This window comes from Ailuropoda melanoleuca, chromosome 2 (genome assembly GCF_002007445.2).
Source record: "Ailuropoda melanoleuca isolate Jingjing chromosome 2, ASM200744v2, whole genome shotgun sequence".
NCBI classification, from domain to species: Eukaryota; Metazoa; Chordata; class Mammalia; order Carnivora; family Ursidae; genus Ailuropoda; species Ailuropoda melanoleuca.
Genome location: NC_048219.1, coordinates 43,110,628 through 43,125,851, shown reverse-complemented (window position 1 = coordinate 43,125,851; position 15,224 = coordinate 43,110,628). Strand labels below are relative to the sequence as shown.

General features: G+C 34.5%; 1 protein-coding gene across 3 annotated transcripts in view; it reads left to right on the top strand.

Moving 5' to 3' along the window:
• ANKRD13C (ankyrin repeat domain 13C) overlaps positions 1–15,224 on the top strand; it is an 85,535-nt gene that overhangs the window by 54,029 nt on the left and 16,282 nt on the right. Inside the window, exons 8-9 of one of the 3 annotated variants that reach the window (XM_002929673.4) lie at positions 2,255–2,386; positions 5,718–5,879. The exons of 1 other annotated variant lie outside the window; for it this stretch is intronic. In XM_002929673.4, coding sequence (XP_002929719.1) covers positions 2,255–2,386; positions 5,718–5,879 — 294 coding nt within the window. The remainder of the gene's footprint in view (positions 1–2,254; positions 2,387–5,717; positions 5,880–15,224) is intronic. One more of the 3 variants, XM_011237717.3, reaches the window with a different exon arrangement.

The following is a 15,224-nucleotide window of genomic DNA, read 5'->3' as shown; positions in this document are numbered from 1 at the left end:
GCTCACTTTCCAGCCTGTTTTTACCTTACTATCTTAGATACCCTCACATTGAGCTCTTTGCAGTTTTTCAGATATGCCATGCTATTTAGTGTTTCATTCCTTTGTTCACATTGTTTCCACTTCCTGGAATGATCTTCTTTCACTTCCATACTTCTGGGGCACCTAGTTAGTGTTACTCCCTCCTTTGCCAGGTGACCATTATTTTGTTTATGCTCCCACTAACTCTGGTACCATAGAGCTTCTAATGCTATATTCGTTTATATGGCTTTCTTCCTTTGGTTCCCGTGGTACCTTTAATTGTGTTCTCTGGTACCTAATAGAGTGCATCAGTATATTCCAGGCTAGAGTTTGGCAAACTCTTTCTGTAAAGGGAGAAATAGTAAATATTTTAGATATTTAGATATATTTTTGGGCTGGATGGTCTCTGTCACAACTACTCAACTCTGCTTTTAGTAACCTAAAAATAGGTATAGATAGTATTTAAATGAATGAGTGTGGCTATACTCCAATAAAATTTAATTTATAAACAGGTGGTACACTAGATTTGGCCTACTGGCCATAGTTTACCAGACTTTATTCTAGACTCTCGGATAATTTATTAAATATTATAAATTTAATTTATAAACACAGGTGGTACACTGGATTTGGCCTACTGGCCATAGTTTACCAGCCTTTATTCTAGACTCTCAGATAATTTATTAAATAATTTAACCTCTTGCGTATTAAAGACAACAGGATAGCTAACTAGGCAATAAGTGAGCTAGAAGCATAGTATTGAAATAGAAGCCAGAGATTAAGGCTACTGGTATAAGTATTAGTTAATGTTTAAGTATCAATGAGGCCACCAAAGGATTGGTATTTAGGGTATGTGTGTATTTTATGCCTAAAAAAATATAGAAAAGCTAGATTTTGAACATTAATCCTCAAAGCAGGGAATAGTTTTTGTTTTTCTTAATATACATACATAAATAATAACTGTTCAATAAATGTTTGTTGAACAAATGTAATTAACAATTGATCTTTTTCAATGATGTGGTTGGGAGATGGTCAGTCTATGATCTATGGAAGAGTTCTGTTCCAAAAGTTTATTTGAAAAGAGGGTTTTTGAGACTTAAGGCAAATTTCTTCATAAACAGTGTATGTAGGATTATTCCCAAGCTAATACATGAAATCCTAATTGATTTATAGTATATTTGAAACATATAGTATATTTGAAACATATAGTATATTTGAAACATATACTGCCTAACAGTTCTATACCTATGCCAGCCAAAGTTTTTCTTTAGAGAATTGTGTTCAGAACTAGTTTGGTTAGCAGGACTACATTTTCACCTCTTACAGCTTTAGCATTAATGTCAAGATTTTTCATTTTTCACTTTTGAGGGTGAAGGAAATGGCACTGTCCTGGTCCCAAGGTTTTTTTCTATAGACTCATAGATTCAGAAATGGACTATATCTGGGTGAAGTTTGGTGGTGAAGAATAGCAAATGGGCCTCTTGGGAAGCTAGAAATCAGGAGGTATGGGAAATAGAGCGTCTAGTCATCCTAAAACCCTACGGACAATTTTTATTCCCCAGTTACCTCTCTAGTTTCTGCCTTTTTTCTCCTTTATCCCCCTTGGGATCCTGTAGCCCTAAGTATCAGAGATCCTGTTCTTGGCCTATTATAGAATAGAACCTCATTTTATACCTACTCATTTACCCTTCTGTGCCTGATCCTTTAGTCTCTGTCCCTGAAGCAAGCACAAACCTTTTTTTTTCTCATTTAAAAAATTATTAATTATTATATACGAGCACTAGGGAATATGGAGAGGATAAACCTGAAACAAGATGAATTATTAAGTTTCGAATCCATGGGTTGTTATTTTTGGATTCCCTATCTTTCTATACGGAGTATAGAGAGGAAGATCTCTTTTTTCCCTTCTCTCCTCTCCTTCCCTCCCTTTCTCCTTCTCTTCCTTCCACTTATTGGGAAAGAAAGGCTCAAATGATGGTGGTGGGTCTTTGAAGGAAAAAGAAAGTAAGAGTGATCTATATTTACAGAAAACCTTGATGTGGGAATTTTGTCTCAGACCTCTCAACTTAATTCTTAATCTTTTAAAATTGCTCTGCATACTCTATATTTCTGTAATCGGTAATCCAGTGTAGTTTCCATGACCTATGTGCAACAGTAGAAGAGTACTGTATTTCATGTGCCCTACTAATAACCTGTGAAAGCCTAGATTCTTATATTTAACTTTTACCCCCCACTGCAGGAATCAGAGATGGAAACAGAAGAAGAGGTTGACATTTTAATGAGTAGTGATATTTACTCTGCAACTTTATCAACCAAATCAATTTCTTTCACGCGTGCCCAAACAGGATGGCTCTTTCGGGAAGTTAAAACAGTATGTGTAAATCTTGATTTTTCAACTTTAAAGTTTGTTCAGTATTTAATGTTGCCAAGATCATGTGGTGAAAATGCAGGAAGTAGTAGCTTACTGAAATGTCCAGTAAGTGCTTTATTCCAGTGCTTTATTCCCTCCTCCTGAATCCAGACAGTGAATTACAATGGTTGTTTACAGAGTTGGAAGATACTCTTACAGAAGCCAAGAGAGAAAGTTTAGCTCTTTTGAATTTTGTTGGGAAGGATTCTTGCTGTCAGGCTGCTTTGTTAATTACAGGGAACAGTGTCTTCACATGGTTCCATTACATTTCTAATGCTTTTATTCTTTAAGACCACAAAGAGGGATACACTTTTAAATTCGTTTCCTTGGATCTTTTTTTCTCTTTCTACTTTTAGACTTCTAAACTATTTACTCACTCAGTATCTGTTTCTCAGTATTGCATATATATGACTAAAATTAAATAAGCTTACATTTCTAAAAAAAAATTACACTTTCATTTCTGTAACACTGTCATTAAATTAAATTTCCATGGAGGTTCCCTCATTAATGAATTATAAATTCTTTCCATAATTCCCATTTCATCTGTCAGCAAGAGGTTTTATAAGACTATTCAAAATATATTTAAAATGTTTAATTAGACATATGAAGAAACATTTTATAAAGTTTTAAATAAAATTAAGACTAAGTCATCACAGAGGTGACTGGCTGGCTAGGTCAGTGGAGCGTGCAACTCTTGATCTTGGTCTTGTGAGTTCGAGTCCCACATTGGGTGTAGAGATTACTTAAAAATAAAATCTTAAAAAAAAGAAGAATAAATCATCACATAGGTGAGGGCCAAGATTTATTTCTTTTAACAATTAGGTTTTAAAAATTATGTTTTATTACATACAATAGAAATTAATTCATTCTTACTGGAAAAACAAAAACAGGTTTTATTATGGTTCCCTGAGGAAGAACTCAATAGGAGATCTCTCTCTTTCTGTATCTCTATATATCTGCATGTAGATATATGTATATCTAAAGATATGGATATAGAGAGAGAAAGGGGGAGGGGTGTGGGAGAAATTGATTTATTTAAAGAAAGTGGCTTATATGAATATAGGCGCTGGCCAGTCTGAAATCTTTAGAGCAGTCTACCAGGTTGGAAATTCAGGGAAGAGTTGATATGGTCTTGAGTCTAAAATCTGTAGGACAGGTTTTCTATGTTACAGCCTTGAGGCAGGATTGATTGCTTTTCCTTTGGGAAACTTCAGTCTTTGCTCTTAGGCCTGCATTTGTTTGGATGAAGCTTACGCACATTATGGAGAGTAATGTGCTTTATTCCAATAAATGCTTTATTCCAAATCTACTGATTTATTCCAATAATGCTTTATTCCAAATCTACTGATAACTGTTAATTACACCCAAAAAAATACCTCCACAGCGACATCTAGGCAGATGTTAGACCAGACAGCTGAGCACCATAGTCAAGCCAAGTTGACACAAAATTAATCACCTTATAACCTTATACATAAACCTGAAAATTACCCCTTTGTTACTACTCAGTCCCTAGAGTGCTTTGGTAGAGGATTATGCATTTGTATATGCTTTAGATATTTTTTATTCTCTGCATACATAAATATGTATCCATAGTAATATGTAGCTTTAATTGTTGATGTTTATTTTTTCTAGTGTTATAGTGTGTCTATTGTTTTGCAGCTTTTTTTTTCACTCTTTAGTATGTTTAGAAAGCTTTTTCTTATCAGTAGTACCACTTCATTCTTTTTAGCAACTGCATAGTATTCCATAGTATGGATATATTGTGGTTTATTTATCTAGTCTTTTATTTTTGGACATTTTGATGAATGACACACATTTGTGTCCAGTTTTCTGTTACAAATGATGTTGCATTTACCATCCATTTACGTGCCCTTGCATTATCTGTTATAGATAGCAAAAAATGGAATGGCTGGATTATGAAGAATATATACTTAAAATTTTTATTGATATGATGATTTACTTTTAATAAATGCTTTTTCGTTATAAGATTTCAAAAAACTGAAAATTATCTCCTGAGTATTTCTCAACCACAGATAAATTCTCAATATTAGATGTAGGCTCATCAACTTTATTTTCTAAGCCTATTTGACAACAGATATTATAGGATTCCCAGTTGTGAGCTCCCACACTGCAGTCCATTTGTTGGCTTGAAGTCTTATTTGTTTGTCCTGTGTTCTTCTGGACAGCATTAGAAGGATCACCTCAAGAGAGGATAAAAATTGAAGCTGCTCTTCATCTAGTGCTACTGCTAAGCAGCTCAAAGCTCTTGAACAGCGTCTAGGTGATCTTAAATCTTTGACAGGAAAGGAGGGAGTCAGCAATACTTATTGTTCCCATTTTGTAGGTAGAAACAGATGCAGAATGCTTTACTTTTTGGTGACTAGTAAGGCCACCAAAAGCAAGGTGGACATGGAAACAACTCTAAACTTGTGGTTTTGGAATGCCAGAAACCATCAGTAAGATGGAGACCAAGTGATTTGCATGCAGGTAGAAATGGGAAGCTTGTTTTCAGTATCATGGTTTTTGTAGTAAGGTGTTTAACCACCCATGGGTCTGAAAAAGGTGAAGGTTAATGTTGAAGGAGGTCTTCTTTGAAAGGAAATAACAACTCTTTCCTTCATATCATTTATATCACTTGAGTTTCCTTATCCCAAATCCATAATGTAAACACTTAATTGTAATTGTATTGGTGAGCAAGTCTATTCTGTTGTTCTCTCTTCTTTATTGAAAGCAGCAAGCAACTGTAACTTGAAGTTAGATTTTGTTAGAGAATAGAGTATTGGAGCAGGTAATTAATACTAGTTGTGCTAGACATTCCTATGTGAATTAGGGTATTTTTTTATTCCAATTTTTTTTTTTTAATTTTTAAAATGGGAACAGTAATTATCACTGACCCCTCCTTGTTACTCATGATGTTTGATTATCAGCTAAATAAAGTTTTCAGATAGCTTTGTGCTACTTGGGAGTAGATTCTAAAGGAATACTATGTGGCATTTTGATTTAGATTTAATTCATTTGCAGATTAACTACCATACATCTTGTGTGTTTTAAATTTTCCTTTACAAATGTGAAATATATGATTTAGATATTTTTCAATTTAATAGAATCTGTAAGACAATTTGATAAGCTCAGTTACCAAAGGACATTTATTTTCACCTGAATGTTACATGTTTATGGAAGAACATGTATGTTACTTTGAAACTTTCTTTTTAATCTAAGATAAACTTAGTTCATTTTATTATTTTGAAATATTTGAATATTTTATTATTTTGATTATTTAATTTCGTTTTAGGAAAGAGTAGGAAACTTTTTGGCAGACTTTTATCTGGTGAATGGACTTGTTTTAGAATCAAGAAAAAGAAGAGAACATCTTAGTGAAGAAGATATTCTTCGAAATAAGGCCATTATGGAGAGTTTGAGTAAAGGTGGAAACATAATGGAACAGAATTTTGAGGTATAATGTTTATTTCTAATTTATAATGTTCTAAGGAGAGAGAGGGTAGGCTTCATTCCTGGTACTCAGTGAATTTATATAAGTACACGCATAGGGTTATTTATTTATTTACTATATATCACCTTTTATTTTTCTCTGATAGGGGCTTTGGTGATTTTTTGTGAATGTATTCTTCGTCTTTGAGTCTTTGCTAATAGATTAAAATCATTTTAAAAGCATGAAACCCAGTGTTAATTTTTAATCTGTGTCCCTTTACATATCTTCTTTTTCCTACTTCACCAACTGAAATCTTGTGTTGCTTTAAAGGCCCAGCTAAAGATTTACCTCCCTTATGAGGTCATTTCTAATCTATACCTTCCCATAAGTTTTATTTAGCATGTGTATATTGAGAGCATGCTATATGCAAAGAATTGTGGGACAGTAGGGAAAGGGGAGGGAAAGGAAATACAAAGGCATATGAGACATCATCATTGCCTCTGCAATCTTATTCTGTAATAAAATGAATTTGATGGGGTCTTAAATTTACTTTTTATTTTGAAAATTTTAGATTAACAAAAAAAATACAAAGAAAATAGTGCAAAGAATTCCACAACACTCTTGATCAAGATTCCCCAAATGTTAACATTTTACTACAGTTGTATAGCAGTGTTTTTCAAATCTAAGGTGGCATAGGGGACCCCTTAGTAGGTTATGAAATTAATTTAGTGGACTGTGACCACCCTTTTTAAAAGAGAAAAAAATTAGAGCCTAAATAAAGATGTTAGAGTAAAACCAGGACACATGACCCAGTATGTGTCATTACTTTATGAAATAATACTTTCAGGGGTGTATGTGTTATATAAATACGCATATGTGTGAGTGCTGGTTTGAAATGTCAAATATGAGTCACAGTTGTAAAAAGATTAAAGGTTACTATGAGAAGGCTTGAATCCCTTGAATGTTTAGTTTCTCTCCTATAGTATTGTGCCAGATTATATTTTAGGGATAGATAAACTTTTCAGAACAGTATGGCAGGTTCCAGCTAATTCATGGTAATGCTGTACGTGCCTGGAAAACATTTTAATGTTTCAAAAGTTCATGTGTTTAGTGAATCAGCTATAGTTTAGTTAAATAAGTATGGGATATAAAATGTCTAAGAATTCTCATTAAATGTTAAAGTTGTGATTATGCCAGTGTAGTGTGATCCTGTCGCCTCCTGCCATTATCGTCTTTGTACACCTTTTTCTTTTGTCCTTGGGATAGAGCTTCACAGGACTTCATTTTCTGCAAGCCTTCTGGTATTTACTGATCTCATGATCAGTAAGAGATATAGGACAGGATATGCTCAGGAAATAGAAATGCAGATGAACTGAGAGAGGGAATGCTGAGCTCAGTCTCTGACAAAGCTGCTGCCCTCTCCCATTATTGACCAGACAAAAGGCCATTTCATTGGACTTGCATTGTGATTTAAATTTTATTGGACTTGTGTTTTAAAAAATGATTTTGTTGTGGTAGTTATTGCTACCTTTGTTTAAGTTTGGCAATAAACTATTTTGGGATGAATACTTAGAGACAAAACTTTATAGAATTGAGTTTCATGGGCCAATCGCCTTCAGTTGTCTGATTTGTCTACATTTAAGCTTAACAGTACACAACATGATGTTCTTTAGGGCAGAGATTATAACCTCATGCACCTCAGTTGTTAAAGGGGCCTTTAAATGGCATTTTAATCAGCAGTAGTTTTGAACGCTGAACTTAAACATACTTTAATTCCAAACGGGTATATAATGGAACAAAATAATATGAAATAAATTAATTAAGCTTTTGACTTCTCAGAAATCAAAGGAAACATTTCCTGTGTGAAGCATAATCCCTTGAACTGTATAGTTCTTGACGAATATTTAAAATCAACTCGTCAGTTTCCACAGAAGATAAAAAACTTGGTGGGCTTTTTGTTAGAAGGATGTTGGATATATAGATCAATCAATTTTTATGTAAAGGTCTGCCTGATTTTTCTGAATTCAGCTTTTTACTTTGAGATAATTATACACATCCATAGTCGTAAGAAGTAATACAGATTATACACCTCACTCAGTTTCCTCAAACTTGCAGAACAGTAATATAATATCATAACCAGGGTATTTGCATTTATAGTCAAGATATAAAACATGTCCATCACCACAAGATTCTTCCTATTTCCCTTGTATAGGCACACCTTTTGCCTTTTTTGTGCCTTCCCTGTCCTTTATCCCTGGCAACCATTAATCTCTTTCTCCAAGTTTTTAAATTTTGTCATTTCAAGAATATTATATATAACCTTTTGAGATTGGTACTCCCCCCCCCCCCCCCCCCCNCCCCCCCCGCCCACTCAGCTTAATTCCCTGGTAATTTTTCCCAGCTGTAAATCAGTAGTTTGTTGCTTTTACTGCTGAGTGGTAGTCCATGGTATGAATGTACCATAATTTGCCTAACTATTTACCTGTTGAAGGACATTTGAGTTGTTTCTAGTTTTTGGCCGTTATGAATAAAGCTGCCATAAACATTCACATTACAGGTTTTTGTGTGAACATAATAAGTCTTAATTTCTCTGAGATAAATGCTCTCTTTGGGAATGCATGAAGCTGGCTGCTTGTGTGTGTGCTTGAGGGGTAAATGGCAAAGGGACCCTTGGGGAATGGGCTGTAGGGTCCTCTGTGCCCCACTGCCCTGGTGGCTCTAGAGGACAGTTCATGCCAGTTGTCTGATTTGTCTACTCTGTGTACTGTTCATACTGCTCTTGCTTAGAGCACCTGGTTCTGGCGGGGTCCCAAACAGACTGGGTTCAGCCAGCCACTTGCCACTGGCTGATAGATGAGTGGTGGTGAAATAAGAAAGGACTTTATTTTGGTGAGATCAACTCCAGGAAGGCAGCTAACTGATGTCTGAAAGACTATCCAAAGTGTTGAAAATACTTCTGGGTTTATGTAAGGAAAATGTGGGACAAAGGTACGTGGGTACGTACTGCTGGACAGTAAAGGTCAGGTTGATCATTGCCTTTGGGTCAGTCATGCAGGATCTTGCTGGTGTCGGGGCAGTTCTTATTGCTTGAAAGAGTAGCTTAGGTTTCTATCAAGGGATCCTTTGCCTGTAGGGTTTTTTGCCCGAGTTAAAAGATAACTGGAAAGAAGAACTTAATTATAAAGTACAGACTGAGGTCAAATGGAGGTAGCCGAAGTCCTTTTTCAACACTCATCTCTAGAATGCCCAGATCCTGTCTTTGCTCTGGTCCATTCAGAAGTCCCTCCATAATGAAGAGTTCACATCTCTTCATTATCTCTTCATTATGGGGTTGGGGGGAATTCTGTTCTCAAGTGCAATTAAAAGTACAGTTACTGGGTTGTATGGTAGTTAAATGTGTAGTTTTGTGAAAAACTGTCAGAATGTTTTCCATTTTCCATTCTTAGCAGTGTATGAATGATTGTTTCTTTGCATCCTTTCCGGCATTTGATACTGTCACAATTTTTATTTTACCTATTCTTTCTTTGTTCTTTTTTATTTTATTATTATTATTTTTTTATTATTTATTTTCCCCATTCTGATAGTGTCTTCCTTAGCTCATGATGCATAACAAAATACCATAGACTGGATGGCTTAAACCATAAGAATTTATTTTTCACAGTTCTAGAGGCTGGGAAGACCAAGATGATGCTGGCCTATTTGCTTCCCAGATAAGGGTTTTCTTACAGACTTAACAGATGGCTGACTTCTTGATGTGTTCTTTCTTGATGTGTTCTTAGGTGGGGGAGACTGGTCCCTCCTTATCTTATAAGAACAGTAATTCCATCATGTGGATCCCACCATTATGACCTCATCTAAATCTAATTACTTCCCACAAAAATAGATTAAAAATGGACTAAAGACCTAAATGTGAGACAGAAATCCATCAAAATGCTAGAGGAGAACACAGGAACTTCTGTGATCTCAGCCGCACTACTTCTTGCTAGATGCGTCTCCAAAGGCAAGGGAAACAAAGGCAACGATGAACTATTGGGACTTGATCAAGGTAAAAACCTTCTGCACGGCAAAGGAAATAGTTGACAAAACCAAAACACAACTGAGAGAATGGGAGAAGATACTTGCAAATGACATATCAGATAAAGGGTTAGTATCCAAAACCTCTAAAGAGTTAGTATCCAAACCTATAAAGGGTTAGTATGCAAACCTATCAACACCTAAAAAGCAAAGAATCCAGTCAAGAAATGGGCAGAAGACACGAACAGACATTTCTCTAAAGACGACGTACAAATGCCCAACAGACACATGAAAAAATGCTCCATATCATTTGGCATCAGGGAAATAAAAATCAAAACCACAGTGAAATACCACTTCACACCTGTCTGAATGGCTAAAATTAACAAGTCAGGAAATGACAGATGTTGGCGAGGGTGTGGAGAAAGGGGAACCCTCTTCCACTGTTGGTGGGAATGCAAGCTGGTGCAGCCACTCTGGACAACAGTATGGAGGTTCCTCAAAAAGTTGAAAATAGAGATACCCTGCAACCTAGCAATTGCACTACTTGGGATTTACCCCAGAGATACAAATGCAGTGATCCGAAGGGGACCTGCACCCCAGTGTTCATAGCAGCAATGTCCACAAGAGCCAAACTGTGGAAAGAGCCCAGATGTCCATCAAGAGATGAATGGATAAAGAAGATGTGGTATACATATACAATGGAATACTACTCAGCCATCAAAAAAATGAAATCTTGCCATTTGCAATGGCGTGGATGGCACTAGAGGGTATTATGCTAAGCAAAATAAGAGAGAAGACAGAGAAAGACAATTATCATATGATCTTATTCGTATGTGGAATTTAAGAAACAAAGCAGGATCATAGGGGAAGGGAGGGAAAAATAAGATTAAATTAGGGAAATAAACCATAAGAGACTCTTAATCATAGGAAACAGACTGATAAATCACTGAACTCTACCTCTGAAACTAATAATATATTATATGTTAATTAACTGAATTTAAATAAAAAAAAATGTTTGCTGAAAGAGTAGTCAGGAGATCCTGCCAGTGAGAATGTTGGGGATAGCCCTTGGCACCTTGTAGGAGCTGCTTTTGCTGCTCCTCTGTGTTGGTCAGTTCTCTTGAATTCCTTAGGACAGACAAGATTTTGCTTGGTTTATTTTGTTTTCGTTTTGGTTTGCTTTGGTTCGAAGCCCTGTGCAGGGTAGGTGTTGTGATACTGAGTCACACTTCTCAGCCACCACTGTCTTGTGTTCCCTACCATCTTGGAGAAATGTGGCCTAGGAAATTGGATGATACCAGTCCACAAGCATACACTTGGCCGAGGAGATGGCAGAATAGCTCCCAGTGGCTCAGAGGAAGGCCCTCTGCAGAGCATTTTATTCTTTTTACTACTTTAGAGGCTGATAGTCAAAGGAAGGCCTTGGTGCTTGTTTATAATATATGCCTACCTAATTTCCATGAGGTGAGGAGACCTATAATGAAGATCATGTTTAGAGAGATGTTTGAAAATAAAAAAGGAAAGCTAGAAGTGCTGAGGAATAAGCAGAAATGGCAGGGGCTGTGGCATAAGGTGATTGTCACAACTGAGTGTTGTATTTAGTTCTAAATTTTGTCCTAGCTAAGGAAAAACTGGCAATACAGGGAATAATACAGTGTGCATTGCATGAAAAGAAGAGATATAACTGTCCTTCAGAGATACATAGTTTCTGTGACTGGATGGAGGTGTTAGCTAATACTGTGGTGGTAGTCATTTTGCAATATATAAATGTATCAAATCAACATGCTATACACCATAAACCCACACAGTGTTATATGTCAGTTATGTCTCAATAAAACTGAGGCAAATATAAAAAAAATAAATCTAATTACCTCCCTAAGTCCCCACCTCAAATACCATCACATTAGTGATTAGAGTTTTAACACATGAATTTTGAGGGCATATAAATATTCAGTACATATTAGATAGTAAATAGTGCTGTCTTATTGTGGTTTTATTATTGCATTTCCCTAATGGCTAGTGATATTTCAATGCTCATCTTTTCATGTGCTTGTTTGCCATAAAATATACAGATTTATACCCCCTCTGATAAAATGTCTCTTCATGTCTTTTGCCCATTGTCTAACTGGATTGTTTCTTTACTGTTGAGTTTTTAAAGTTCTTTATATATATCCTAGATACTAGTTCTTTGTCAGATGTGTGTGCAGATATTTTTTTCCCTATGCTGTAGCTAATTTTTTTCATCCTATTAAACAGGTCTTTTGAAGAGCACTATTCACTTTTGAAGACCTATTGAAGAGGTCTTTAATTTTGATGAGGTCCAGTTTTCAATTTTTGTTTTATGACTTCCACCAAGTCTAAAACCTCTAAGCTTAGCTCCAAGTCCCTTAGATTTTCTCCTGTATGTTTTTGCTCAAAGTCTTATATTTTTACATTTTACATTTAAGTCCATGAATTAGTTAATTTTGTATAAGTTGTGATGTATAGTCAAGGTTTATTTTTTGCCATGGATGTCCAGTTGATTTAGCACCATTAAAAAAAAGGTCTATCCTTCCTCCATTGAATAACCTGCTGGAATTTTTATTGGGGTGGTTTGAATTTGTAAATTAAAAGTGAGGGGACTTGATATCTTAAAAATATTAAATCTTCTGTTTCATGAGCATGGCATATCTCTCCATTTATTTAGATCGTCTATAGTTTATCTCAAGTGTTTTATAGTTTTTAGTATACAAGTCTTACGCATATTTTACTGAATTTATCTCCTAAGCATTTAGTATTTTTTAGGACTTTCATAAATGGTAATGTTTTTAGATTTCATTTTCCAGTCATTCCTTGATAATATGTAGAAATACATATGATTTGTCTATATTGCTAAATTAATATATTAGTTATATAGTTTTTGTAGATTCCTTAGGATTTTCTACAGATGTTCATGTCAGGTAATAAAGGTTTATTTTTTCCTTGCCAGTCTTTTAGACTTTCGTTGTTTTTCTTACCTTATTGTATGGGGAAGTAGCGCCAGTATAATGTTGAATAAAAGTGTTGAGAGCAGGTGCCATGCCTTTTTCCTGACCTTAGAAGGGATTTTTTTTTATATGTGTGAATTTTAAGAAATTATTATACTAATTTTCAATCTGGCATAAGTAATTTCCTAAGAATTAGTAAGAGCCATGGCTATATTATTTGTTAACTCTATAATCCTTGTAAGATTACATTTTTATTGTTTTAGAATAAAGAAAATATGTGTCTCATTATATATTGTTTGGACTTTTGATAGGGAAGAACTGAAGAATTACATTTGAGAATCTTTTTGGAGTTCAATTATAAATATTTAGAAGAAATTTAAAGAAAATAGTAATTCTATCAGATACTCATCTATACATATAATTTGATTTGTTTGAATCAGGTAAGGTGCAGGATGAAAGAACATCAAAATAGAATTGATAAATGTTATTATAAAAAAGATACAAATGAGCTTTGTGGGGGTGTGTGTGTGTGTGTGTGTTGTTTTTTGTTTTTTTTTTTTTCTTTTTTTTTGGCCTAGAGACAATTTGCTAACACATGGAAAGCAACATGAAACAGATACCAGTTTAATTATATTCAATAGTGGGCATTAAAGGAGAAGAGAAATATTTGAATGCATTTTGTAGATAATTTTAGGAATGTAGTTCTTTTAAACCTACATAAGCTTTTTCGGAAAGGTATATATAAATTAACATGCGAAGTTTAAAAATCGGGATTAAAAAGAGTAAAGGAAGGGATCTGTTGAATTCAAGAGACATTTAATGATGAACTATGTTTAAATTTTAAACAGTTTAAAAAAACATATACCAGTATTGAAATTAGTGGCTTCTAGGTCACATTTGATAATACAAAAACAAATCAATTGTGGAAATCAATATATGTTTTTATTAACTTTCAAGTCAGGGTGAAATATAGATTAGTTATTCAAATGTATATATTTTAATTAGTGACCATTATATACAAAGTGTTACATTATATTGGAGAATAACAAATGATTCTCCAGTGGTCTAATTGGAATGGAGTACCTTAAACCTAAATTCAGTTTCTACGTAGAAAACTGAATCCATATTCACCTCAACAAGTTCTTCTTTCTTATTTGTGTTGGCTTAAATCATTGGAGTTGTTTTTAGCATAGGCATTATTTCATATATCATTTCATTTATTATAACGGCCTAATGAGACAAGTATCATTGCCCCATTTTATAGAAAGGAAACTGAGGTTTAAAGAAATTAATCTATATGGAGTCACAACACTAGAAGTAACTAAAGTAGGTTTTGATTTTAGGACCCTTACCCTAAGATGTTTTTGCTCTAAGTATATTCCTTTCCAGCCTGCCTTTGTTATAGTTGCTTCTTCCTGTATATTCAGATGTTTAACATGTCTTAGTAATTCCTTCAAAATATTGGGAAGGTGAAGTTGGAAAAGGAGTGGGGAAACCTTAAGATACAATTCTGGGAAGGATGCTATTGGTAAATGTAGTAAAAAATAAGTATTGTGATGTTTTTAAAATTATGGGCATAGAACACATATTAGTAAAATAAATATTTGACTTTGGAGCATTATTGAAAATTTCAAGAACCTAGAAAATACATATGACTTCTGATTGTTTTCAAAAAAACATGATGATATTATATTTTGAAGCCACATTTTGATAGAATTTCAGTTCTTAAAAATAAATGTGTAATTCTTTTCAGAATGAATTTATAATCTTTATTGTAAATGAATAGCTTTGAGGTTTTTTTTAAGGCAAATATTTATTCTAATTTCCATAAGAAATATCTTATAGGTAGCATTTAGGAGGAATTATTTGCCATTTAACTAGTTTTGCCATTCCTCCTCTTCCTTTACCTCCTTTCCAGACATGTTTTTAATATTTATGACATATATTTTTTTAAGATTTTATTTATTTATTCGACAGAGATAGAGACAGCCAGCGAGAGAGGGAACACAAGCAGGGGGAGTGGGAGAGGAAGAAGCAGGCTCATAGCGGAGGAACCTGATGTGGGGCTCGATCCCATAACGCCGGGATCACGCCCTGAGCCGAAGGCAGACGCTTAACCTCTGTGCCACCCAGGCGCCCCAATTTATGACATATTTTTGACAATATTTTTTATAATAAAATCTAAATGCTCAGAAATTCTTAAGACTGATACTTGTTCTTATATTTTTGGTGTTCTTTTTCATCTTTGTTCTAACCAGTTATTGTTGGAGGAGGAAACAGTGCCCTGTTTATACCTTAGACATAGAGTCATTGATAAAAGCATTTATTGTGTGCCAACTATATATATAGAATACTGGGTTAAGGTCTATTAGTGCTTATGTATTTTTTC